The sequence below is a fragment of the Microcaecilia unicolor genome, chromosome 10 (assembly GCF_901765095.1).
Source record: "Microcaecilia unicolor chromosome 10, aMicUni1.1, whole genome shotgun sequence".
In the NCBI taxonomy this organism is placed as follows: Eukaryota; Metazoa; Chordata; class Amphibia; order Gymnophiona; family Siphonopidae; genus Microcaecilia; species Microcaecilia unicolor.
In genome coordinates this window covers 37,744,094-37,771,313 of record NC_044040.1, presented here as the reverse complement: position 1 = coordinate 37,771,313, position 27,220 = coordinate 37,744,094, and the positions used below count along the sequence as shown (strand labels likewise).

The window sequence follows — 27,220 nt, the reverse complement described above, 5'->3', positions numbered from 1 at the left end:
CAGTTCAGTCAAATTCAGAATGAATAGAACAGATCCTTGCTAAATGTTGCACAGTTCTTTAAATTTTGCTTCAAAAACTATATACATATTTTTTAATACAAAGGATTTGTTTGGAATATATTCTGATTAAAAAATGTCTGGTTGTTTTAGACGGAACTACCACTGCAGCACCTACAACAACAGGTAATATTAAACACATTCTTCAAAATCTTTTCTCTTGCGGATGATACTAGGCTGGTGACATTATAAAAAAAATAGATATGTCTTTATTTATCAGTTTCTTAGTACCAAGAAGCTTTTGTTTCATGTTTACATGTTATTTTAATATCCATTAAATATTCATTCTATTAATCTTTTCTATATATTGAAATAACTTTGAAAAATACTTCTAATCTATATATATAAAACTCACCCTCAACATTCTATTGGCTGCTGACGTCACTGAAGCCAAGGTTCGTATGTTCGAAGCTCTGAAGCCTCGAAAATCACAGTCTCTGGGCCCCGCCCTCGCGTCAAACGTTATGACGTTGAGGGCGGAGGCGGAGCAATTTACCCACATCGACGACGGGTGGGGAGGGGGCCACAGGAAAGCCTTGCTAGCGCCCGTTTCATTGGCTCCAGAAACGGGCCTTTTTTTACTAGTAGTTCAATAATATTCAGATTGAATAGAATAGATCCTTGGTAAATGTTGCACAGTTCTTTAAATTTTGCTTCAAAAACTATATATATATTTTTTAATACAAAGGATTTGTTTGGAATATATTCTGATTAAAAAATGTCTGGTTGTTTTAGGAGGAACTACCACTGCAGCACCTACGACAACAGGTAATATTAAAAACCTTCTTTCTTCAAGATCTGTTCTCTTTTGGATAATAGTAGCCAGGTGACATTATAAAAAAAACAGTTATTTATTTATTTATTTATCAGTTTCTTAGTACCAAGAAGCTTTTGTTTCATGTTTACATATCATTTTTATATCTAATAAATATTCACTCTTTAAATCTTTTCTATATATTGAAATAACTTTTAAAAATATTTCTACTAGTTCAATAAAATTCAGAATGAATAGAACAACAGATCTTTAGTACATAATGCACAGTTCTTCAAATTTTGCTTCAAAAACTATATATGTTTTTTTTAATACAAAGGATTTGTTTGGAATATATTCTGATTAAAAAATGTCTGGTTGTTTTAGGAGGAACTACCACTGCAGCACCTACGACAACAGGTAATATTAAAAACCTTCTTTCTTAAAACTCTGTTCTCTTTTGGATGATACTAGCCTGGTGATGTAATGACAAAGCAGATCTCTATATATAATAGGCACCTCCAACGTTCTAAATTTGTAGTTGCAAGATCGCATGAGTGTCTGCCCCGCCCCCGCGTCACAACGTGATGACGTTGAGGGCGGAGCAATGACACTCAATAAATCGGATTGTCATTGGGTAATATCTGTTTGCACTCCCCAATGCAGCCGTCATTCCCACACACTCAAAACCAACCAAAATCGGCGCTGGACCCCGTCCCCCCGCCTACAGTCCCCCTCACCCACCCTCCCGCAGCCGCTCGCTCACCATTCCACCGCCCTCCCTCTCCTCTCCGACTCCGGCCATGGTGCACGACGATTCCTACACACGAGCAAGGAAACCCATTGGTTAATCTCTGTTTCCACTCCCCAACACAGCCATCATTCCCACATACTCAAAACCAAGCACACAGACGTTTTTGTTTCTTCCGAGGGGCACACACACACACATTCACTCTCTCTCTCTCTCACAATCACTCTCACATACACTATCTCAAACATACACAATCCAAGGAAAACCTTGCTAGCGCCCGTTTCATTTGTGTCAGAAACGGGCCTTTTTTACTAGTATTTCTACATTTATCAGTTAATTAGTACCAAGAAGCTTTTGTTTCATGTTTACATATTATTTTAATATCTATTAAATATTCACTCTATAAATCTTTTCTATATATTGAAATAATTTGGAAAATATTACTAACAGTTCAGTCAAATTCAGAATGAATAGATCCTTGCTAAATGTTGCACAGTTCTTTAAATTTTGCTTCAAAAACTATATATATATTTTTTAATACAAAGGATTTGTTTGGAATATATTCTGATTAAAAAATGTCTGGTTGTTTTAGGAGGAACTACCACTGCAGCACCTACGACAACAGGTAATATTAAAAACCTTCTTTCGTCAAAATCTGTTCTCTTTTGGATGATACTAGCCTGGTGATGTAATGACAAAGCAGATATTTCTATATTTATCAGTTAATTAGTACCAAGAAGCTTTTTTTCATGTTTACATATTATTTTAATATCTATTAAATATTCACTCTATAAATCTTTTCTATATATTGAAATAATTTGGAAAATCTTACTAACAGTTCAGTCAAATTCAGAATGAATAGAACAGATCCTTGCTAAATGTTGCACAGTTCTTTAAATTTTGCTTCAAAAACTATATATATATTTTTTAATACAAAGGATTTGTTTGGAATATATTCTGATTAAAAAATGTCTGGTTGTTTTAGATGGAACTACCACTGCAGCACCTACAACAACAGGTAATATTAAACACATTCTTCAAAATCTTTTCTCTTGCGGATGATACTAGGCTGGTGACATTATAAAAAAAATAGATATGTCTTTATTTATCAGTTTCTTAGTACCAAGAAGCTTTTGTTTCATGTTTACATGTTATTTTAATATCCATTAAATATTCATTCTATTAATCTTTTCTATATATTGAAATAACTTTGAAAAATACTTCTAATCTATATATATAAAACTCACCCTCAACATTCTATTGGCTGCTGACGTCACTGAAGCCAAGGTTCGTATGTTCGAAGCTCTGAAGCCTCGAAAATCACAGTCTCTGGGCCCCGCCCTCGCGTCAAACGTTATGACGTTGAGGGCGGAGGCGGAGCAATTTACCCACATCGACGACGGGTGGGGAGGGGGCCACAGGAAAGCCTTGCTAGCGCCCGTTTCATTGGCTCCAGAAACGGGCCTTTTTTTACTAGTAGTTCAATAATATTCAGAATGAATAGAATAGATCCTTGGTAAATGTTGCACAGTTCTTTAAATTTTGCTTCAAAAACGATATATATATATATTTTTTAATACAAAGGATTTGTTTGGAATATATTCTGATTAAAAAATGTCTGGTTGTTTTAGGAGGAACTACCACTGCAGCACCTACGACAACAGGTAATATTAAAAACCTTCTTTCTTAAAACTCTGTTCTCTTTTGGATAATAGTAGCCAGGTGACATTATAAAAAAAAACAGTTATTTATTTATTTATTTATTTATTTATTTATTTATTTATCTATCAGTTTCTTAGTACCAAGAAGCTTTTGTTTCATGTTTACATATTATTTTTATATCTATTAAATATTCACTCTATAAATCTTTTCTATATATTGAAATAACTTTTAAAAATATTTCTACTAGTTCAATAAAATTCAGAATGAATAGAACAGATCCTTGGTACATGTTGCACAGTTCTTCAAATTTTGCTTCAAAAACTATATATATATTTTTTTTAATACAAAGGATTTGTTTGGAATATATTCTGATTAAAAAATGTCTGGTTGTTTTAGGAGGAACTACCACTGCAGCACCTACGACAACAGGTAATATTAAAAACCTTCTTTCTTCAAGATCTGTTCTCTTTTGGATAATAGTAGCCAGGTGACATTATAAAAAAACAGTTATTTATTTATTTATCAGTTTCTTAGTACCAAGAAGCTTTTGTTTCATGTTTACATGTTATTTTTATATCTAATATATATTCACTCTTTAAATCTTTTCTGTATATTGAAATAACTTTTAAAAATATTTCTACTAGTTCAATAAAATTCAGAATGAATAGAACAACAGATCCTTAGTACATAATGCACAGTTCTTCAAATTTTGCTTCAAAAACTATATATGTTTTTTTTAATACAAAGGATTTGTTTGGAATATATTCTGATTAAAAAATGTCTGGTTGTTTTAGGAGGAACTACCACTGTAGCACCTACGACAACAGGTAATATTAAAAACCTTCTTTCTTAAAACTCTGTTCTCTTTTGGATGATACTAGCCTGGTGATGTAATGACAAAGCAGATCTCTATATATAATAGGCACCTCCAACGTTCTAAATTTGTAGTTGCAAGATCGCATGAGTGTCTGCCCCGCCCCCGCGTCACAACGTGATGACGTTGAGGGCGGAGCAATGACACTCAATAAATCGGATTGTCATTGGGTAATCTCTGTTTGCACTCCCCAATGCAGCCGTCATTCCCACACACTCAAAACCAACCAAAATCGGCGCTGGACTCCGTCCCCCCGCCTACAGTCCCCCTCACCCACCCTCCCGCAGCCGCTCGCTCACCGTTCCACCGCCCTCCCTCTCCTCTCCGACTCCGGCCATGGTGCACGACGATTCCTACACATGAGCAAGGAAACCCATTGGTTAATCTCTGTTTCCACTCCCCAACACAGCCATCATTCCCACACACTCAAAACCAAGCACACAGACGTTTTTTTTTCTTCCGAGGAGCACACACACACACATTCACTCTCTCTCTCTCACACACAATCACTCTCACATACACTATCTCAAACATACACACTCCAAGGAAAACCTTGCTAGCGCCCGTTTGATTTGTGTCAGAAACGGGCCTTTTTTACTAGTATTTCTACATTTATCAGTTAATTAGTACCAAGAAGCTTTTGTTTCATGTTTACATATTATTTTAATATCTATTAAATATTCACTCTATAAATCTTTTCTATATATTGAAATAATTTGGAAAATATTACTAACAGTTCAGTCAAATTCAGAATGAATAGAACAGATCCTTGCTAAATGTTGCACAGTTCTTTAAATTTTGCTTCAAAAACTATATATATATTTTTTAATACAAAGGATTTGTTTGGAATATATTCTGATTAAAAAATGTCTGGTTGTTTTAGGAGGAACTACCACTGCAGCACCTACGACAACAGGTAATATTAAACACATTCTTCGAAATCTTTTCTCTTGCGGATGATACTAGGCTGGTGACATTATAAAAAAAACAGATATGTCTTTATTTATCAGTTTCTTAGTACCAAGAAGCTTTTGTTTCATGTTTACATGTTATTTTAATATCCATTAAATATTCACTCTATAAATATTTTCTATATATTGAAATAACTTTGAAAAATATTTCTACTAGTTCAATAAAATTCAGAATGACTAGAACAGATCCTTGGTAAATGTTGCACAGTTCTTCAAATTTTGCCCTCCTCCGCTCCTCCTCCATTCTGTTCCCCCCCTCCACGCAAGAGCATTGAACCTGTCATTTTTCTTTTCAGTAGCAGCGAGCGACGTGAAGACACTACTTCAAGATCTCGGCGGCCTTTTCCTCTTCACACAGTGTCCGTCCCGCCTTTACGATGACGTATTTCCTGTTTCCGCGAAGGCGGGTTGGACGCTGTGTGAAGAAGGGGAAGGGAGAACTTGCAGTGTCTTCACGTCGCTCGCTGCTACTGAAAGAAAAAGGACAGGTTCAACACACTCGTGTGCACGAGGGGGGGGGGTGGATGGAGAGGACTCGAGCTGTTGGGGAGGTGAGGGAGGGCAGGGAGAATCGCTGACCATGGATGGGAGGGGAGGGGAGAGGGGAACGGAGAGGACTTGGAGGGCTGTTGGGGAGCTGAGGGAGGGCAGGGAGAATCGCTGACCATGGATGGGATAGGATGGGAGGGGAGGGGGGAACGGAGAGGACTCGGAGGGCTGTTGGGGAACTGAGGGAGGGCAGGGAGAATCGCTGGCCATGGATGGGAGGGGAGGGGGGAACGGAGAGGACTCGGAGGGCTGTTGGGGAGCTGAGAGGGGGGGCAGGGAGAATCACAGGCCATGGAGGGGAGGGGGAATGGAGAGGACTTGGAGGGCTGAGGGAGGGCAGGGAGAATGGCTTGTCATGGATGGGATGGGAGGGAGAATCGCTGGCCATGGATGGGATGGGAGGGCAGGGAGAGGGGAGCTGAGAGAGGGCAGGGAGAATCGCTGACCATGGATGGGAGGAGAGGGGGGAACAGAGAGGACTCGGAGGGCTGTTGGGGAGCTGAGGGAGGGCAGGGAGAATCACTGGCCATGGATGGGAGGGGAGGGGGAACGGAGAGGACTCGGAGGGCTGTTGGGGAGCTGAGGGAGGGCAGGGAGAATCACTGGCCATGGAGGGGAGGGGGAACGGAGAGGACTCGGAGGGCTGTTGGGGAGCTGAGGGAGGGCAGGGAGAATCACTGGCCTGGATGTGAGGGGAGGGGGAATGGAGAGGACTCGGAGGGCTGTTGGGGAGCTGAGGGAGGGCAGGGAGAATCGCTGGCCATCACGGCAGGGGGAGGGAGAGGGAGAGAACAGATCGCTGGACATGAAGAGGAGGGCAGGGGTGGGGAGAGAACAGATCGCTGGAGGGGAGGGGAGACAGGAAATTGCTGGACATCAGGACATGGATGGATGGATGGAGGGGAGAGAGGAAATTGCTGGACATGGATGAGGAGAGGGGAGGGCAGGGGGAGAGAACATAAGGACACAGGAGGATGGTGGACATGGTGAGTGAAAAAATATGGTGGACATGGTGAGTGAAAAAATATCAAATAGAAAGAAGACACTGCATAAAACAGAAGACACTGGGACCAAAGTGAATAGAAAAACTAAATGATCAGACAACAAAGGTAGAAAACAATTTTTAATTCAGAATTTATTAATTGGAATATGTCAGCTTTTGGAAATGTGCATTTGTGATATTTTGCATGTAAGTTTCAATTTTTCTAGTTTTGCTGCATGCTGTGTCTGACTTCTTGAGGTAACTTTCCAGTTCAGAAATTTGCCTTCATATTACTACTACTACTACTACTACTACTATTTAACATTTCTAGAGCTGTTGTGTCATGTGTTTTTCATGTGTGATCAAGGTGCAGTATTCTGCTAGCGTGTAGTATTTGCAGCCTTTTTTGTTTTGTTTTTTGTTTCACTAGGTTGTGTACTGGTGTTTTAGAGCCCGGTGTAATTGTAGTGCTGCCTTTCCACGCATAAGGTTGTAGCTCGTCCTGTCCTTGGAATTAGTGCTGTTATGGTTTGGTAAGGTTATGAGTGTGTTTTTGCACAAGTTTGTGTATAGTGTTTTGCAGTGGAGAGATTGTGTGTTGGCCTTACTGAGGTGGCACCAAAACATCAGAAATGGTGTAGAGCCTAAATCATGACACACTACCTCTTGAAGGATCTATATATGGTCGTTAATAAAAGGAGCTCATTGTGAACACTATCCACCCTAAAAAGGTGTTTAGTGGCTCTACATGAGAATTGTGATATGATCCCTTGTTTCATATTGTTGACGGTCTGAATTTTCCGTATCGGTATATTGGTGTATTAGGGTCTGCCCAGTGTAATATTTATGATACAGTAAGGTTCTGAGTGTGTTTTTGCACAAATTTGTGCATAGTGTTTTGCAGTTGAGCGATTGTGGTTAGTATATGCTTTGAGCAACCACTTTATTCTTTGACATATGACACATATCTAATATCTAAAATTATTTGACATTTGATACATATCTAATATCTAAATTTAATTAAAGTTATTGTCAATGGGGTGGAGCTAGGGAGAGGTGCCAGACCGGGGACTGGAGGTGGGGAAGAGAGAAAAGTGGTGGACTGATTGGTATTAATTGCCTTCGGAGAAAGTCTTCAGCTAACAGAGCTTAAGGATCCTCATTAGCTAAAGTATTTATATTTAGAGGTGGAGGTATGGCGGGGCAGAGATAATTTTGTGCCCACCCACTTTAAGCTCAGGCCCACCCAAAATTGGCTGTCTGGCTATGCCCCCGGTTGAGATTGCAGCTTTTAGTTTCCATTATCGCTGAAAAACAAAAGCGGCCATCTCAAACCTGGCTAAATCCAAGGCATTTGGCTGGTTCCAACTGTATTATCGAAGCAAAAGATGGCCGGCCATCTTTTTCGATAATACAGTTACGGCCAGCTGTTGCACTGCCGCCAAAATAGATCACCGGCGATCTATTTCGCCGGCGCTGTTCGATTATGCCCCTCCATGTCTAAGAAAAAATGGACCAAGTCAAGTCGCCCAAGTGCTCCTCAGGGACGCCCTTCTTTTTTCCATTACTGGTCGAGGACACCCATGTGTTAGGCAAACCCCAGTCCCGCCTTCATTATGCTTCTGACAGGCCCCGTGAACTTTGGTCGTCCCCGTGACAGAAAGCAGTTGAGGATGCTCAAAATCGGCTTTCGATTATGCCAATTTGGGTGACCCTGGGAGAAGGACGCCCATCTCCTGATTTGGGTCGAAAGATGGGTGCCCTTCTCTTTCGAAAATAAGCCTGTATATGTCAATTTATTCTGCTACGTTTTCTTACTAAGGTACTAAGTCGTGGAATTCCTTGCCATTATTCATAAATTTAAAAAAAATCTCGTAGGGAGGGAGGGCGGGAAACTCCTTCACTGCTCGCTGCCGAAGAAAAGACTGACTTGTCTCCTCGGCAGCCTTTTATGCCACTCATGTGCTGCTGAGCTGAGGCCCCGCCCTCTTCCGGCCTCCCCACCAATGGTGGGCAGAATACCCCTTGACGTCACCCAGACTGGTGGGGAAGCCAGAAGAGAAGGGAAGCTCAGGCCAGGGTCTGCCTCGTGGCAGCCGCCATGTTATGTGCGGCTGCTCGGCATGCACCTCGCCGGCCTTCCTTAATATTGGCAGGCTACACCCTCTCGCCCCCTTTCTCACCTTACACTCATAGATGTACAGACCAGGCATGAAACATTTTCTTTTTGGAAAATTTTGGCCACAGCTTTATTAAAACACATTAACACAATCCCTAGGAAGCACCCGAGCTTCTGCTCCCGGCCATGTCTTTTCTAGCTGGAGAGCCTGCATCACCATCCCACGTGGTGGTCAGCCATGACTCCGCCCCCAGCGTGACCGAACGTCCATCTGCTTGGGACTGCACCCCAAACCAGTATTCCAGCTGCTGTACATAGCCAGCGAGGTGATTAGGCCTGTCCCCAGTGCGTGTTCTTGTCGCTTGCCTGAAGCGACCGAGCGTTCTTTCGCCTATTGTTCCCGCACCTCCAAGAATTCCCAGGCTCGGGTGCCTCCGCCACAACCCAGGGGACCTGAGAAGCAGGTCCTCTGGGTCCCCCTTCCCCTAGTCCGTGTTTAACACAGTCTCTCAAGGGCCTCCTGGAAATCATTAAGGAGGAGGTAGTCCGAGAGATGAATGGCGTCTGAGAGGAAGTATCCGGGAAGGAGAGGGGAAGCCCAATGGTGCCAGATCTTCATTCCGCCGAGTTGCTCAAGTCCACAGACCAATCTGTCGATTGACCTTGCTTACACCTCTGGACCACAACCGGGAAGCGGTTCCGTGCCATCGGAGGATGGTGTCCGACCAGAGGATAGTGGTCCTGGTCAAATGAGCAGACAGTTCAAAGAGATCTTGCTTTGCCATGGGGTGCGTCCAACGTCGTTTCCCCCCAAATGAATGAGCAGGACGTCTGGCTGGGGTGAGGTGTCCAGCAACCAAAGGACAGAAGGCAGAAGCTGACACCATCTCATACCGGAATGCCGATCCATGTATTCATCGCACCTCTACTGTCCAAACCCAGGTGTACGCCGGGGCTTCGAGCTGTCAAACGCTTGTAAGCATTGGCCACATAGGAGTGTCCAGTGATCCACGCTACTCGATGCCGCAGTTGACCTTGTAAAAGGAAGGGAGTGGTTAGATGCGCTGCAAAGGTCGGATATAGGTGCGGTACGCTGCGGATTTCCAATGGCCCAGTTGCTGGATCGTATGGGAGGAAAGGCCATGCTGGAATGCCGCAGTAGCTGCCCCTATGTGGAAAGAATGAGTTCCAAAGTTGGCTGGGCACTGACCAGTTACCTGGAGAGCTTGTCGGAAGACAGCTGTGAACTGGAAACGGGTGAGGGGGCTGGCATCCTGGTGGAGCAAGAGGTGCAGACCCACTGGCGGTCTAACCTTTAGGTAGGCAGAGAGGTTGGCCAATGGGCAGGTCTGTAAATCTTGGACAGCATGTAGGATAATGGTGTGCCCCTTACCCGCTTGGTCCATCTTAGACCTAGTGATTCGCAGGCGGACCAGCTCCTGTGTTATGGATATGTCGTCTAGCTGTAATCCTCTGATTGGGTTGGTCTTGGATTGCACAGTAAGTTTGCCTATGCGTAAAGCAGTGTAGAAGATCAGCGAGAATGCCGCCCTGAACAACAGAACCACATAGTTGTCCAAGCACACATTTTTCAGTACTAGCCATAGCAGGAGGAGGAGCTTGTGCGTCACTGGGCGCCTAGCATCGGGGCTCGCCACGCCCACCCTTTTAGCAGTGTCCTTATCAGGAAGCTTGTGCGAGGATTGCCCCATCTGCGTAGTTTGGCGAAGAAGGTGAAGCCTGTGAGGCGTGAGATTGAGGCGTGAGATTACCGCTGTCCTGGGAACGCCGCCCTCGAAAGCGTCAGTGATGTAACAGGCAATGAGACGTTCTGTGACAGTTCCACCTCTCCATCCATGATGTTGAAGATATTTGTAGATGTGGTGAAAGGCATTGCGGTAGGTGCGCAGAGTGGAAACAGTTAAGGAGCGGGTGACGAGCAGGTGTGCGGTGCTGTTCCTAGATGCCATAAGTGTTCTGGAACTGGAGTTGGTTCCTTGTCCACCGAGGGGGCAAGCTGTTGAAAGAGTGAAAATTGAAAACGTGAGAGAGCATCAGCTATACGGTTGTCTACTCCAGGTACATGCGTTGCCCTTGCTGTCAGGTTAATTTGCAAGCAACGGAGCACAAAATGTCTGAGAAGCTCTGCAGCGCGTGGGCAATGTGCTGTTTGTTTATGATCTCTACCACTACACCCTACCGGTCTCAGACAGCTTGAAAATTCTGGGAGTCACAATTGACCGAAATCTCACACTCGAAGATCATGCGAAAAAACACAGCAAAGAAAATGTTCTACGCAATGTGGAAACGTAAAAGGATCAAATCTTTCTTCCCAAGGGAAGTATTCCACAGCCTAGTTCAATCAATGGTGCTAAGCCATCTAGACTACTGCAATGCCATTTATGCCGGATGCAAAGAACAAATCATTAAGAAGCTCCAAACAGCTCAAAACACAGCAGCCAGACTCATATTTGGGAAAGCGAAATACGAAAGCGCCAAACCCCTAAGAGAAAAACTACACTGGCTCCCACTAAAAGAACGTATTGCGTTCAAAGTTTGCACCCTGGTCCACAAAATCGTTCACGGGGAAGCCCCGAACTACATATCAGACCTTATAGACTTGCCTACTAGGAACGCAAAAAGATCAACACGCACATTCCTCAATCTCCACTACCCTAACTGCAAAGGGCTAAAATAAAAATCCACATATGCGACCAGTTTCTCATACATTTGTACCCAGCTATGGAACGCACTACTGAAGGCCATAAAAACAACGCAAGACCTAACTATCTTCTGAAGGGTACTGAAAACAGATCTGTTCAAGAAAGCATACCATTTACATCCATCTTAAATATTAAATAATAAGAATATACACGACCTAGACACAACCGAAATCTTATCACTTGACTGATTAACCTCTTTGCTATTAGTGAACAAGCACTATCACTTCAATCCTTATGCCGAATATGGTCTCTCCATAGTCGATGACCTAATGTATGTTATAATCCAATTATCACTCAGGAATCTTCATGCAATACCATAATGTATTCTTCTTTACCATGTATGTACACACATGGTATATATATATATACCATGAACTGTTCCATGTATGTTATGTTCCATCTATGTTACCATGTATGTATGCACCTTAACGCAATACCATTTGTAATTCTGTTACCCGGAAATGGCAACCGCCATTATGGCAAATGTAAGCCACATTGAGCCTGCAAATTGGTGGGAAAATGTGGGATACAAATGCTACAAATAAATAAAGATATTTGTAGATGTGGTGAAAGGCATTGCGGTAGGTGCGCAGAGTCGAAACAACTAAGGAGCTGTTGACGAGGAGGTGTGCGGTGCTGTTCCTAGATGCCATAAGTGTTCTGGAACTAGAGTTGATTCCTTGTCCGCTGAGGAGGCAAGCTGTTGAAAGAGTGAAAATTGAAAACGTGAGAGAGCATCAGCTATACGGTTGTCTACTCCAGGTACATGCTTTGCCCGTGCTGTCAGGTTAATTTGCAAGCAACGGAGCACAAAATGTCTGAGAAGCTCTGCAGCATGTGGGCAATGTGCTGTTTGTTTATGATCTCTACCACCGCTGCGTTGTCCGACCAAAGGACTACACTTGTACTGGCCAGCGCAGAGACCCAGATATGAACTGCTGTGACAATGGGGAATAGTTCAAGGAAAGTGATGTTCTCGGTGAGGCCCGTGCAGGTCCACTGCTGTGGCCAGGGGACGGCGAACCAGGACCCATTGTAATATGCTCCGCGGCCCGTGGACCTGGCGGCATCTGTGAAAAGGTTGAGGTCCGTGCTGGATAGTGGGGCCGATTGGATCAAAGCTTTTCCGTTGAAATCCTATAGGAAGCAGAGCCAGATGCGTAGATCCTGCTTAATGGGCAGGGTAATGTGCAGACGGTGATGTGGGCATGACACACCGGCTGTAGCATGGCAAGCCTACGGACAAACACCCTGCCCATTGGGATGACCCAGGAAGCAAAATTGAGCGAGCCAATCAGAGATTGCATTTGATGGAGGGTGATCTTGGACGATGCAAGGGCATGGAGTATTTTCTGTGCAAGGTCCCGCAGCTTGTCCTCAGGTAGTTTGGTGGTCTGGGTTAACGAATTTATCTCAATTCCCAAGAAGGTAATAACTGGGCTGGGTCCTGTGGTTTTGCTGCATGCGATGGGAACCCCGAACTCATGGGCTACCGTGTAGAAAACATCCATGAGGTCTCGGTAGGTGCTGAAGAGCCTAGGCCTGACAAATAAGAAGTCATCAAGGTAGTGAACGAGATTGCAAGAGGTGGCACGCTGGGACACTACCCAATGCAGGAAGGAACTGAATGCTTCGAAAAGGTTGCAAGAGACTGCACATCCCATAGGCATGCACTTGTCAAAATATAACTGATTTGCATGGCAGAATCCTAACAACGGGAAGCAGTGTTGGTGAATAGGCAGCAAGCGGAAAGTGGATTCAATATCCACTTTGGCCATGAGTGCACCTTGGCCAGCCGCCCGGACCAAGGCCAGTGTGGAATCGAAGGACATGTAGTGGACAGATGTGGCACTATCTGATATGAAGTCATTCACAGAGTGACCGGGAGGGTAGGAAAGGTTGTGGATAAGGCGGTACTTTCCGCGTTCTTTCTTAGGTACGGCCGTTAGGGGTGAAACAAACATTCTGGGAAAAGGAGGTTGAAGAAAAGGCCCAGCAAAGAGACCCGCAGATAGTTCAACAGCCAGTTTGTTGGAGATAATACGGGCAAGACAGGTCTTGCGGTGAGATGACGGAGCAGAAGTGATAAGTGGAATGGGTCCTTGGAATGGTATGATGAACCCAACCTGAAAGCCATACAGGAGTAAGCTCGCGTCAGGTCGCTTAGGATATCATAGCAGCCAGGGCCTCATAGTGTCTAAGCAAATGGGAGTGGGTGCTCTGGTGAATGGGTCAAGGTTTTTGCAGTCCTCCCTGTTGCAAGGTTGCCTTCTTGGGGCACAGGGCAAGGGGGTGTGGAACGCCGCATGTAGCACACAAGTGCTTGTATTTGCAATCTTGGATGGTACATCTACCCTTGTTATGCTTCCAGCACACATCTCGTGACAATGTGGCAAGCCTCCCTTGTCGTTTTCCTTGTGGTGGATCTCTGTAATGAGAAGAATGGCGTGGTGCGATGTTGGGTCGAGTGAGGACATTCTGAAGCCACAGGCCCCTATCGTCCATATCCCATGCCATATGGGGGTTAGATTCCATCTTGTCCCTGAAATGTTCGTCGTATGCTAGCCAGGCATGTCCATCGTGCTCATGATATATGCTGAGAACTGTTTCGAGGTAGCAGAGCATTGGATCGATTTGGTCATGCTGTTTCCTGCATACAATGCTCATCATATGCGCATAGGAAAGCACCCAACACGCAAGGTTCCGTGGAATCGGTCTGGTGTGGTCTGGCAGCAGGTCGTCCTTTTTTGCTTGTTTTTTGGCATGCCGTCTACGTCTGCCTTCTGCAAGTTTGAATATGTCAAAGTACTGTCGCTTTTGAACCTTTTTCCGAAGGGAGCTAGGCACCTTCTGCCATAAGCTCTCTGGGGGAACACCGTAGGTGAATGCAGAGGTGGGTACAGAGGGCTGTGCAGTAGGCCGAGCAGGGGAGGGAGAGGAAGAAGAGGAGGAACACGATGAAGAAGAAGATGAAGAGGACGATGAGGAACTGGACCGTGTGGAATGCTTATGTTTCTTACCTTTCTTCTTTCTTTTTGCTACAGGATGTTTAATCGCTGTAGAGGGTTGACATTCTGCTGTGAAGCTGTCAGGGACCTGAGAAAGTCCTGCAGGAGCATCTGGACACATAATGGCTGATGCAGAAGCCTCATTAGGTGCCACACAGTTCAATGCAAGTGCATCGTCATGGCGGTTGATTCGACTAGCTCGGAACGAGGATCTGCCATGAGGTGGAGGTGTGGATCTGTGATGCTCGCTGCGGACACTCCAGGAACTGGTGCGGTCATGCCTAGGATAAGAGGGGGTTCTGTGGTGGTCGTAGGAGTGACGGTAGGCACGGTGTTGTCGACGCCTGCAGCAGGATGGAGATCTATGGGGACTATGGCAAGATTCTGATCTGCGGCTTCTGTGGTGATGACGACACTGGGCCATCTTTGCTGCCTGCCGAGAAAGACCCTTGTTCTCGGTGCTTGGTGCTGGAGCTGCATTGTGGCTGTCTGTTCAAAGCATGAGCACCACGCAGGTTTGCAGGTGAGAGAGATGTGCGCATCGATCCCGAGGCATGTGATGGCGAGGAGCAGTGCAAATTACCTCCCGCACTGGCTGTGTGGGTCTGTCCATCATTCCCACAAGGGCGGGCATCGTGTTCCAATGAGATCAGGTTACGGGCCTCTGGCATCAAACATGTGGTGAGCGGTGGTAAGTTACGGGCCTCTGGCATCAAACATGTGGTGGGCAGCGATCGGTGAGATGGGCCTTCTAGGGAGTCTCATGGCGCTGCGTGCTCCGTAATGCCCAGAGAGTGGTGATGATGGAGGTTGTCGACGGCGAGTGTCTGTGGAGGAGGGGACAATTGCCCACGGTAGCGGTAGGTCAGCAGAATCAATATACCTTTCAGGACGAAGCCGCCGCCGTGTAGATGCACAGGGAACATCTGCTACCTGGTCCGTAGGGTGAGTTGATCTTCTGGTGCAGCGAGGAATTGTGGTCCCTGGAATCGTAGTCTTTCCTTCTGCCGAGCAGTGATGAGCAAGGAAAGGCTCTGTATAGTCAATGCAGAAGTACCTTTAATGATGCTGCCTCTACCTGCAATGCGCCACTTGCTAGGGAAAGCAGTGGAAATGCAGGATTCCAACCCAAATAGGAGTACCTTCAGCAATGCTGCCCAGCTGTCCAGTGATCCACGTGGTAGGTAAAACACTAGAAATGCGGGACTTAAACCCAGGAAAAGCAGGACTGGAACACACAAACTTGGTATCAGAAGACACAGCTGGTTCCTGTTGAGCCACAAGATCCGGTTTGCAAAACTGGTCTCTCTTCGGCAGCCTTAACTGTGTAACAAAAGCAAGTTTTAGAACATTAGAAATACGTATTTGAACCCACAAACTATGCAGCAGAAGACATAGCTGGAACCTGCTGAGCCACAAGCTCAGGTTGTTGAAACTCCTGTAAAAAAAGAAAAAGTCTTGTGCAAAGCAGCATGGAAACTCCTTCACTGCTCGCTGCCGAAGAAAAGGCTGACTCATCTCCTCGGCAGCCTTTTATGCTGCTCATGTGCTGCTGACCTGAGCCCCGCCCTCTTCCGGCCTCCCCAACAATGGTGGGCAGAATACCCCTTTACGTCACCCAGACTATGGGGAAGCAGGAAGAGAAGGGAAGATTAGGCCGGGGTCTGCCTTGTGGCAGCCGCCATGTTATGTGCGGCTGCTCGGCATGCACCTCACCGGCCTTCCTAATGTGATGCACTTAATTTCAAACAGGGTGTGTTATAGTTTTGGAATTGGCGTGTCATGGGTGTTTCTAAAATCAATGCGGACTGTTTTTGAATATACCCACTCTGCTCCTAACTTAGGTGCTGGGATTTACACCAAGTTTTACTTGGCGTAACTGCCCACTACTAAATTTAGTCATGTGGAATGGCACTCGAATTATTCTATAAATTGCATGAAAATTCAGGCATACTTTAGATATTTTTCATTTCTGCAACTATTTTTAAGATGTGATATAAAGAATCTATTAATAAATGCCTTTTCATTTACTAGTTTCTAACCATGATTGATTTTCTTCAAATATATTTTGTTTTCTTCAGGTTTACCTATGATTTTGAAATTCCTAAAACTATACTCCATGAATCTTTATGGGATAGAGATGTATCATTTCTCTAATAGTCCATTAATGTTCAGAATGTTGTGTGTAGAGCCTTCTTAAACATTTAATACATCTTCATATTTTATTTGTGAAAAACAGAGGGGCCCTGTTTACTAAGGTGCGTAAGCGTATTTAGTGTGCGCTAACGTTAGAGACACCAATTTTTATAGCTTTGAGTGTCTATAGTGTTAGCAAATGCTAGTGCGCTTATACCACGGATTAGTAATCTTGGCCCTTAATTATAGTAAATACAAAAGATCTTTTTTGGAATAAATTCTAAATAAATCATCTCCGGTTCTTTTAGGACCAAGCACCACTGCGGGATCTACAACAATAGGTATGAGCCATCAGTTGCTTCTTTCTTGTACTCATTTCTTATCCTTACTGACTTTCTTAAATTACAAATTGTTTGCTTCAGGTTTCCATAAGATTGTGATATTCATTAATAACGATAATCCTTAATGCTTTCCCAGATAGAGAACTTACAATATATTATTTTTTTATTTGCGAAAAATGTAATTATAGTAAAAACAAAAGATCTTTTACAAATAAATTCTAAATAAAATATTTCCAGTTCCTTTAGATCAAAAAACCACCACAGGATCTACCACAATAGGTACTTTTAAGAACCTTCTTTCCTTAAAATTTGTTCTCTCTCCTCTTACTTTAGAGGAAGTGGTGAAATTATGAGTCATCAAATGCAGCTTTCATGCACTCATTTCTTTTCGTTACGGATTTCCTTAAATTACAAATTGCTTGCTTTGGGTTTACAAACAATTATTTTATTAATCTAAAATTTTAGTCGGTATTGATTTCCTAGATAGAGAATTTACAATATATTATTTTCTTAGTTGCAAATAAATATTTATAGTATAAACAAAAGAGTAAATTCTAATTATAATATATCTGGTTCTTTTAGGATCAAGCACCACTGCAGGATCTACAACAACAGGTAATATTGATAACTTTCTTTCTTTGAAATTTGTTCTCTTTTCTCTTACTGTAGAGGAAGTGGTGAAATTGTGAGTTATCAAATGCATCTTTAATGCACTCATTTCTCCCTTACGGATTCTCTTAAATTAGAAATTGTTTGTTTTAGGTTTAGATACGATTGTGATATTCTTTAAACATTTTACTCCTTAATGCTTTCCCAGATAGGGAATTTACAATATATTATTTTTTCTATTTGTAAAAAAAATAATTATAGTAAAAACAAAAGACGTTTTTGTTTCTTCCGAGGGGCACACACACACACATTCACTCTCTCTCTCTCACAATCACTCTCACATACACTACCTCAAACATACACAATCCAAGGAAAACCTTGCTAGCGCCCGTTTCATTTGTGTCAGAAACGGGCCTTTTTTACTAGTATTTCTACATTTATCAGTTAATTAGTACCAAGAAGCTTTTGTTTCATGTTTACATATTATTTTAATATCTATTAAATATTCACTCTATAAATCTTTTCTATATATTTAAATAATTTGGAAAATATTACTAACAGTTCAGTCAAATTCAGAATGAATAGAACAGATCCTTGGTAAATGTTGCACAGTTCTTTAAATTTTGCTTCAAAAACTATATATATATTTTTTAATACAAAGGATTTGTTTGGAATATATTCTGATTAAAAAATGTCTGGTTGTTTTAGGAGGAACTACCACTGCAGCACCTACGACAACAGGTAATATTAAAAACCTTCTTTCTTCAAGATCTGTTGTCTTTTGGATAATAGTAGCCAGGTGACATTATAAAAAAACAGTTATTTATTTATTTATCAGTTTCTTAGTACCAAGAAGCTTTTGTTTCATGTTTACATATTATTTTTATATCTATTGAATATTCACTCTTTAAATCTTTTCTATATATTGAAATAACTTTTAAAAATATTTCTAATAGTTCAATAAAATTCAGAATGAATAGAACAACAGATCCTTAGTACATAATGCACAGTTCTTCAAATTTTGCTTCAAAAACTGTATATGTTTTTTTTAATACAAAGGATTTGTTTGGAATATATTCTGATTAAAAAATGTCTGGTTGTTTTAGGAGGAACTACCACTGCAGCACCTACGACAACAGGTAATATTAAATACATTCTTTCTTCAAAATCTTTTCACTTGTGGATGATACTCTAGGCTGGTGACATTATAAAAAAACAGATATGTCTTTATTTATCAGTTTCTTAGTACCAAGAAGCTTTTGTTTCATGTTTACATATTATTTTAATATCCATTAAATATCCACTCTATAAATATTTTCTATAGATTGAAATAACTTTGAAAAATATTTCTACTAGTTCAATAAAATTCAGAATGAATACTACTACTACTTAACATTTCTAGAACGCTACTAGGGTTACGCAGCGCTGTACAATTTAACAAAGAGAGACAGTCCCTGCTCAAAGAGCTTACAATCTAATAGACAAGTGAACGGTCGGTCCGATAGGGACAGTCAAATTGGGGCAGTCTGGATTCACTGAACGGTAAGGGTTAGGTGCCGAACGCAGCATTGAAGAGGTGGGCTTTAAGCAAAGACTTGAAGACGGGCAGGGAGGGGGCTTGGCGTAATGGCTCAGGAAGGTTGTTCCAAGCATAGGATGAGGCGAGGCAGAATGAGCGGAGCCTGGAGTTGGCGGTGGTGGAGAAGGGTACTGAGAGGAGGGATTTATCCTGTGAACGGAGGTTACGGGCGGGAACGTAAGGGGAGATGAAGGTAGAAAGATAGTGAGGGGCAGCAGACTGAGTGCATTTGTAGGTAAGAAGGAGAAGCTTGAATTGAATGCGGTATCTGATCGGAAGCCAGTGAAGTGACCTGAGGAGAGGGGTGAAATGAGTATATCGGTTCTGGTGGAATATGAGACGTGCAGCAGAGTTCTGAACTGATTGAAGGGGGGATAGATGGCTAAGTGGGAGGCCGGTGAGGAGTAAGTTGCAGTAGTCCAGGCGAGAGCTAATGAGAGCGTTGGCGAGAGTTCGGGTGGTGTGTTCAGAGAGGAAAGGGCGAATTTTGCTGATGTTAAAGAGGAAGAAGTGACAGGTCTTGGCTATCTGCTGGATATGCGCAGAGAAGGAGAGAGAGGTGTCAAAGATGATTCCGAGGTTGCGGGCAGATGAGACGGGGATGATGAGGGTGTTATCAACTGAGTTAGAAAGTGAAGGAAGAGGAGAAGTGGGTTTTAGTGGAAAGACAATAAGCTCGGTCTTGGACATGTTCAGTTTCAGGTGGCGGTTGGACATCCAGGCAGCAATGTCGGATAAGCAGGCTGATACCTTTGCCTGGGTCTCCGCAGTGATGTCTGGTGTGGAGAGATACAGTTGGGTGTCATCAGCATAGAGATGATACTGGAAACCATGAGATGAGATCAGGGAGCCCAGGGAAGAGGTGTAGATTGAGAAGAGAAGGACAGATCCCTGGGGAACACCAACAGATAAGGGGATGGGGGTGGAGGAAGATCCATGAAAGTGAACTTTGAAGGTGCGGTGGGAGAGATAGGAGGAGAACCAGGAGAGGACAGAGCCCTGGAACCCAAATGAGGACAGTGTGGCAAGAAGTAAGTCATGATTGACAGTGTCAAAAGCGGCGGATAGATCGAGGAGGATGAGGATGGAGTAGTGGCAAGGAACAGGTCATTACAGACTAGAGAGTGCTGTTTCTGTCGAGTGAAGAGGGCGAAACGGGATTGAAGCGGATCGAGGATGGCATTAGAGGAAAGAAAATCAAGGCAGCGGCTGTGGACTGCGCGCTCAAGTATCTTGGAGAGGATAGAGAATAGAACAGATCCTTGGTACATGTTGCACAGTTCTTCAAATTTTGCTTCAAAAACTATATATATATATTTTTTAATACAAAGGATTTGTTTGGAATATATTCTGATTAAAAAATGTCTGGTTGTTTTAGGAGGAACTACCACTGCAGCACCTACGACAACAGGTAATATTAAAAACCTTCTTTCTTAAAACTCTGTTCTCTTTTGGATGATACTAGCCTGGTGACAAAGCAGATCTCTATATATAAAAGGCACCTCCAATGTTCTAAATTTGTAGTTGCAAGATCGCATGAGTGTCAGCCCCGCCCCTGCATCACAACATGATGACGTTGAGAGCGGAGCAATGACACTCAATAAATCGGATTGTCATTGGGTAATCTCTGTTTGCACTCCCCAATGCAGCCGTCATTCCCACACACTATAAACCAACCAAAATCGGCGCTGGAACCCGTCCCCCCGCCTACAGTCCCCCTCACCCACCCTCCCGCAGCCGCTCGCTCATCGTTCCACCGCCCTCCCTCTCCTCTCCGACTCCGGCCATGGTGCACGATGATTCCTACACACAAGCAAGGAAACCCATTGGTTAATCTCTGTTTCCACTCCCCAACACAGCCATCATTCCCACACACTGAAAACCAAGCACACAGACGTTTTTTTTTCTTCCGAGGGGCACACACACACACTTTCACTCTCTCTCTCTCACACAATCACTCTCACATACACTATCTCAAATATACACACTCCAAGGAAAACCTTGCTAGCGCCCGTTTCATTTGTGTCAGAAACGGGCCTTTTTTACTAGTATTTCTATATTTATCAGTTAATTAGTACCAAGAAGCTTTTGTTTCATGTTTACATATTATTTTAATATCTATTAAATATTCACTCTATAAATCTTTTCTATATATTGAAATAATTTGGAAAATCTTACTAACAGTTCAGTCAAATTCAGAATGAATAGAACAGATCCTTGCTAAATGTTGCACAGTTCTTTAAATTTTGCTTCAAAAACTATATATATATTTTTAATACAAAGGATTTGTTTGGAATATATTCTGATTAAAAATGTCTGGTTGTTTTAGACGGAACTACCACTGCAGCACCTACAACAACAGGTAATATTAAACACATTCTTCAAAATCTTTTCTCTTGCGGATGATACTAGGCTGGTGACATTATAAAAAAAATAGATATGTCTTTATTTATCAGTTTCTTAGTACCAAGAAGCTTTTGTTTCATGTTTACATGTTATTTTAATATCCATTAAATATTCATTCTATTAATCTTTTCTATATATTGAAATAACTTTGAAAAATACTTCTAATCTATATATATAAAACTCACCCTCAACATTCTATTGGCTGCTGACGTCACTGAAGCCAAGGTTCGTATGTTCGAAGCTCTGAAGCCTCGAAAATCACAGTCTCTGGGCCCCGCCCTCGCGTCAAACGTTATGACGTTGAGGGCGGAGGCGGAGCAATTTACCCACATCGACGACGGGTGGGGAGGGGGCCACAGGAAAGCCTTGCTAGGGCCCGTTTCATTGGCTCCAGAAACGGGCCTTTTTTTACTAGTAGTTCAATAATATTCAGATTGAATAGAATAGATCCTTGGTAAATGTTGCACAGTTCTTTAAATTTTGCTTCAAAAACTATATATATATATTTTTTTTAATACAAAGGATTTGTTTGGAATATATTCTGATTAAAAAATGTCTGGTTGATTTAGCAGGAACTACCACTGCAGCACCTACGACAACAGGTAATATTAAAAACCTTCTTTCTTCAAGATCTGTTCTCTTTTGGATAATAGTAGCCAGGTGACATTATAAAAAAACAGTTATTTATTTATTTATTTATCAGTTTCTTAGTACCAAGAAGCTTTTGTTTCATGTTTACATATCATTTTTATATCTAATAAATATTCACTCTTTAAATCTTTTCTATATATTGAAATAACTTTTAAAAATATTTCTACTAGTTCAATAAAATTCAGAATGAATAGAACAACAGATCTTTAGTACATAATGCACAGTTCTTCAAATTTTGCTTCAAAAACTATATATGTTGTTTTTTTTAATACAAAGGATTTGTTTGGAATATATTCTGATTAAAAAATGTCTGGTTGTTTTAGGAGGAACTACCACTGCAGCACCTACGACAACAGGTAATATTAAAAACCTTCTTTCTTAAAACTCTGTTCTCTTTTGGATGATACTAGCCTGGTGATGTAATGACAAAGCAGATCTCTATATATAATAGGCACCTCCAACGTTCTAAATTTGTAGTTGCAAGATCGCATGAGTGTCTGCCCCGCCCCCGCGTCACAACGTGATGACGTTGAGGGCGGAGCAATGACACTCAATAAATCGGATTGTCATTGGGTAATATCTGTTTGCACTCCCCAATGCAGCCGTCATTCCCACACACTCAAAACCAACCAAAATCGGCGTTGGACCCCGTCCCCCCGCCTACAGTCCCCCTCACCCACCCTCCCGCAGCCGCTCGCTCACCATTCCACCGCCCTCCCTCTCCTCTCCGACTCCGGCCATGGTGCACGACGATTCCTACACACGAGCAAGGAAACCCATTGGTTAATCTCTGTTTCCACTCCCCAACACAGCCATCATTCCCACATACTCAAAACCAAGCACACAGACGTTTTTGTTTCTTCCGAGGGGCACACACACACACATTCACTCTCTCTCTCTCTCACAATCACTCTCACATACACTATCTCAAACATACACAATCCAAGGAAAACCTTGCTAGCGCCCGTTTCATTTGTGTCAGAAACGGGCCTTTTTTACTAGTATTTCTACATTTATCAGTTAATTAGTACCAAGAAGCTTTTGTTTCATGTTTACATATTATTTTAATATCTATTAAATATTCACTCTATAAATCTTTTCTATATATTGAAATAATTTGGAAAATCTTACTAACAGTTCAGTCAAATTCAGAATGAATAGAACAGATCCTTGCTAAATGTTGCACAGTTCTTTAAATTTTGCTTCAAAAACTATATATATATTTTTTAATACAAAGGATTTGTTTGGAATATATTCTGATTAAAAAATGTCTGGTTGTTTTAGATGGAACTACCACTGCAGCACCTACAACAACAGGTAATATTAAACACATTCTTCAAAATCTTTTCTCTTGCGGATGATACTAGGCTGGTGACATTATAAAAAAAATAGATATGTCTTTATTTATCAGTTTCTTAGTACCAAGAAGCTTTTGTTTCATGTTTACATGTTATTTTAATATCCATTAAATATTCATTCTATTAATCTTTTCTATATATTGAAATAACTTTGAAAAATACTTCTAATCTATATATATAAAACTCACCCTCAACATTCTATTGGCTGCTGACGTCACTGAAGCCAAGGTTCGTATGTTCGAAGCTCTGAAGCCTCGAAAATCACAGTCTCTGGGCCCCGCCCTCGCGTCAAACGTTATGACGTTGAGGGCGGAGGCGGAGCAATTTACCCACATCGACGACGGGTGGGGAGGGGGCCACAGGAAAGCCTTGCTAGCGCCCGTTTCATTGGCTCCAGAAACGGGCCTTTTTTTACTAGTAGTTCAATAATATTCAGAATGAATAGAATAGATCCTTGGTAAATGTTGCACAGTTCTTTAAATTTTGCTTCAAAAACTATATATATATATATTTTTTAATACAAAGGATTTGTTTGGAATATATTCTGATTAAAAAATGTCTGGTTGTTTTAGGAGGAACTACCACTGTAGCACCTACGACAACAGGTAATATTAAAAACCTTCTTTCTTCAAAATCTGTTCTCTTTTGGATGATACTAGCCTGGTGATGTAATGACAAAGCAGATATTTCTATATTTATCAGTTTCTTAGTACCAAGAAGCTTTTGTTTCATGTTTACATATTATTTTAATATCCATTAAATATCCACTCTATAAATCTTTTCTATATATTGAAATAACTTTGTAAAATATTTCTACTAGTTCAATAAAATTCAGAATGAATAGAACAACAGATCTTTAGTACATAATGCACAGTTCTTCAAATTTTGCTTCAAAAACTATATATGTTTTTTTAATACAAAGGATTTGTTTGGAATATATTCTGATTAAAAAATGTCTGGTTGTTTTAGGAGGAACTACCACTGCAGCACCTACGACAACAGGTAATATTAAAAACCTTCTTTCTTAAAACTCTGTTCTCTTTTGGATGATACTAGCCTGGTGATGTAATGACAAAGCAGATCTCTATATATAATAGGCACCTCCAACGTTCTAAATTTGTAGTTGCAAGATCGCATGAGTGTCTGCCCCGCCCCCGCGTCACAACGTGATGACGTTGAGGGCGGAGCAATGACACTCAATAAATCGGATTGTCATTGGGTAATATCTGTTTGCACTCCCCAATGCAGCCGTCATTCCCACACACTCAAAACCAACCAAAATCGGCGCTGGACCCCGTCCCCCCGCCTACAGTCCCCCTCACCCACCCTCCCGCTGCCGCTCGCTCACCATTCCACCGCCCTCCCTCTCCTCTCCGACTCCGGCCATGGTGCACGACGATTCCTACACACGAGCAAGGAAACCCATTGGTTAATCTCTGTTTCCACTCCCCAACACAGCCATCATTCCCACATACTCAAAACCAAGCACACAGACGTTTTTGTTTCTTCCGAGGGGCACACACACACACATTCACTCTCTCTCTCTCTCACAATCACTCTCACATACACTATCTCAAACATACACAATCCAAGGAAAACCTTGCTAGCGCCCGTTTCATTTGTGTCAGAAACGGGCCTTTTTTACTAGTATTTCTACATTTATCAGTTAATTAGTACCAAGAAGCTTTTGTTTCATGTTTACATATTATTTTAATATCTATTAAATATTCACTCTATAAATCTTTTCTATATATTGAAATAATTTGGAAAATCTTACTAACAGTTCAGTCAAATTCAGAATGAATAGAACAGATCCTTGCTAAATGTTGCACAGTTCTTTAAATTTTGCTTCAAAAACTATATATATATTTTTTAATACAAAGGATTTGTTTGGAATATATTCTGATTAAAAAATGTCTGGTTGTTTTAGATGGAACTACCACTGCAGCACCTACAACAACAGGTAATATTAAACACATTCTTCAAAATCTTTTCTCTTGCGGATGATACTAGGCTGGTGACATTATAAAAAAAATAGATATGTCTTTATTTATCAGTTTCTTAGTACCAAGAAGCTTTTGTTTCATGTTTACATGTTATTTTAATATCCATTAAATATTCATTCTATTAATCTTTTCTATATATTGAAATAACTTTGAAAAATACTTCTAATCTATATATATAAAACTCACCCTCAACATTCTATTGGCTGCTGACGTCACTGAAGCCAAGGTTCGTATGTTCGAAGCTCTGAAGCCTCGAAAATCACAGTCTCTGGGCCCCGCCCTCGCGTCAAACGTTATGACGTTGAGGGCGGAGGTGGAGCAATTTACCCACATCGACGACGGGTGGGGAGGGGGCCACAGGAAAGCCTTGCTAGCGCCCGTTTCATTGGCTCCAGAAACGGGCCTTTTTTACTAGTAGTTCAATAATATTCAGAATGAATAGAATAGATCCTTGGTAAATGTTGCACAGTTCTTTAAATTTTGCTTCAAAAACTATATATATATATATTTTTTAATACAAAGGATTTGTTTGGAATATATTCTGATTAAAAAATGTCTGGTTGTTTTAGGAGGAACTACCACTGCAGCACCTACGACAACAGGTAATATTAAAAACCTTCTTTCTTCAAGATCTGTTCTCTTTTGGATAATAGTAGCCAGGTGACATTATAAAAAAACAGTTATTTATTTATTTATTTATTTATCAGTTTCTTAGTACCAAGAAGCTTTTGTTTCATGTTTACATATTATTTTTATATCTAATAAATATTCACTCTTTAAATCTTTTCTATATATTGAAATAACTTTTAAAAATATTTCTACTAGTTCAATAAAATTCAGAATGAATAGAACAACAGATCCTTAGTACATAATGCACAGTTCTTCAAATTTTGCTTCAAAAACTATATATGTTTTTTTTTAATACAAAGGATTTGTTTGGAATATATTCTGATTAAAAAATGTCTGGTTGTTTTAGGAGGAACTACCACTGTAGCACCTACGACAACAGGTAATATTAAAAACCTTCTTTCTTCAAAATCTGTTCTCTTTTGGATGATACTAGCCTGGTGATGTAATGACAAAGCAGATATTTCTATATTTATCAGTTTCTTAGTACCAAGAAGCTTTTGTTTCATGTTTACATATTATTTTAATATCCATTAAATATCCACTCTATAAATCTTTTCTATATATTGAAATAACTTTGTAAAATATTTCTACTAGTTCAATAAAATTCAGAATGAATAGAACAACAGATCTTTAGTACATAATGCACAGTTCTTCAAATTTTGCTTCAAAAACTATATATGTTTTTTTAATACAAAGGATTTGTTTGGAATATATTCTGATTAAAAAATGTCTGGTTGTTTTAGGAGGAACTACCACTGCAGCACCTACGACAACAGGTAATATTAAAAACCTTCTTTCTTAAAACTCTGTTCTCTTTTGGATGATACTAGCCTGGTGATGTAATGACAAAGCAGATCTCTATATATAATAGGCACCTCCAACGTTCTAAATTTGTAGTTGCAAGATCGCATGAGTGTCTGCCCCGCCCCCGTGTCACAACGTGATGACGTTGAGGGCGGAGCAATGACACTCAATAAATCGGATTGTCATTGGGTAATATCTGTTTGCACTCCCCAATGCAGCCGTCATTCCCACACACTCAAAACCAACCAAAATC

At 41.5% G+C, this 27,220-nt stretch overlaps 1 protein-coding gene across 1 annotated transcript in view; it reads left to right on the top strand.

Moving 5' to 3' along the window:
- The window catches only part of LOC115479047 (mucin-2-like), a 245,734-nt gene that overhangs the window by 75,963 nt on the left and 142,551 nt on the right, over nucleotides 1-27,220 (top strand). The window contains exons 20-41 of the mRNA XM_030216763.1: nucleotides 151-183; nucleotides 793-825; nucleotides 1,196-1,228; nucleotides 2,152-2,184; nucleotides 2,545-2,577; nucleotides 3,191-3,223; nucleotides 3,618-3,650; nucleotides 4,016-4,048; nucleotides 4,979-5,011; nucleotides 18,242-18,274; nucleotides 18,640-18,672; nucleotides 20,491-20,523; nucleotides 21,442-21,474; nucleotides 22,088-22,120; nucleotides 22,493-22,525; nucleotides 23,454-23,486; nucleotides 24,100-24,132; nucleotides 24,497-24,529; nucleotides 25,458-25,490; nucleotides 26,103-26,135; nucleotides 26,510-26,542; nucleotides 26,907-26,939. Coding sequence (XP_030072623.1) covers nucleotides 151-183; nucleotides 793-825; nucleotides 1,196-1,228; nucleotides 2,152-2,184; nucleotides 2,545-2,577; nucleotides 3,191-3,223; nucleotides 3,618-3,650; nucleotides 4,016-4,048; nucleotides 4,979-5,011; nucleotides 18,242-18,274; nucleotides 18,640-18,672; nucleotides 20,491-20,523; nucleotides 21,442-21,474; nucleotides 22,088-22,120; nucleotides 22,493-22,525; nucleotides 23,454-23,486; nucleotides 24,100-24,132; nucleotides 24,497-24,529; nucleotides 25,458-25,490; nucleotides 26,103-26,135; nucleotides 26,510-26,542; nucleotides 26,907-26,939 — 726 coding nt within the window. The remainder of the gene's footprint in view (nucleotides 1-150; nucleotides 184-792; nucleotides 826-1,195; nucleotides 1,229-2,151; nucleotides 2,185-2,544; nucleotides 2,578-3,190; nucleotides 3,224-3,617; nucleotides 3,651-4,015; nucleotides 4,049-4,978; nucleotides 5,012-18,241; nucleotides 18,275-18,639; nucleotides 18,673-20,490; nucleotides 20,524-21,441; nucleotides 21,475-22,087; nucleotides 22,121-22,492; nucleotides 22,526-23,453; nucleotides 23,487-24,099; nucleotides 24,133-24,496; nucleotides 24,530-25,457; nucleotides 25,491-26,102; nucleotides 26,136-26,509; nucleotides 26,543-26,906; nucleotides 26,940-27,220) is intronic.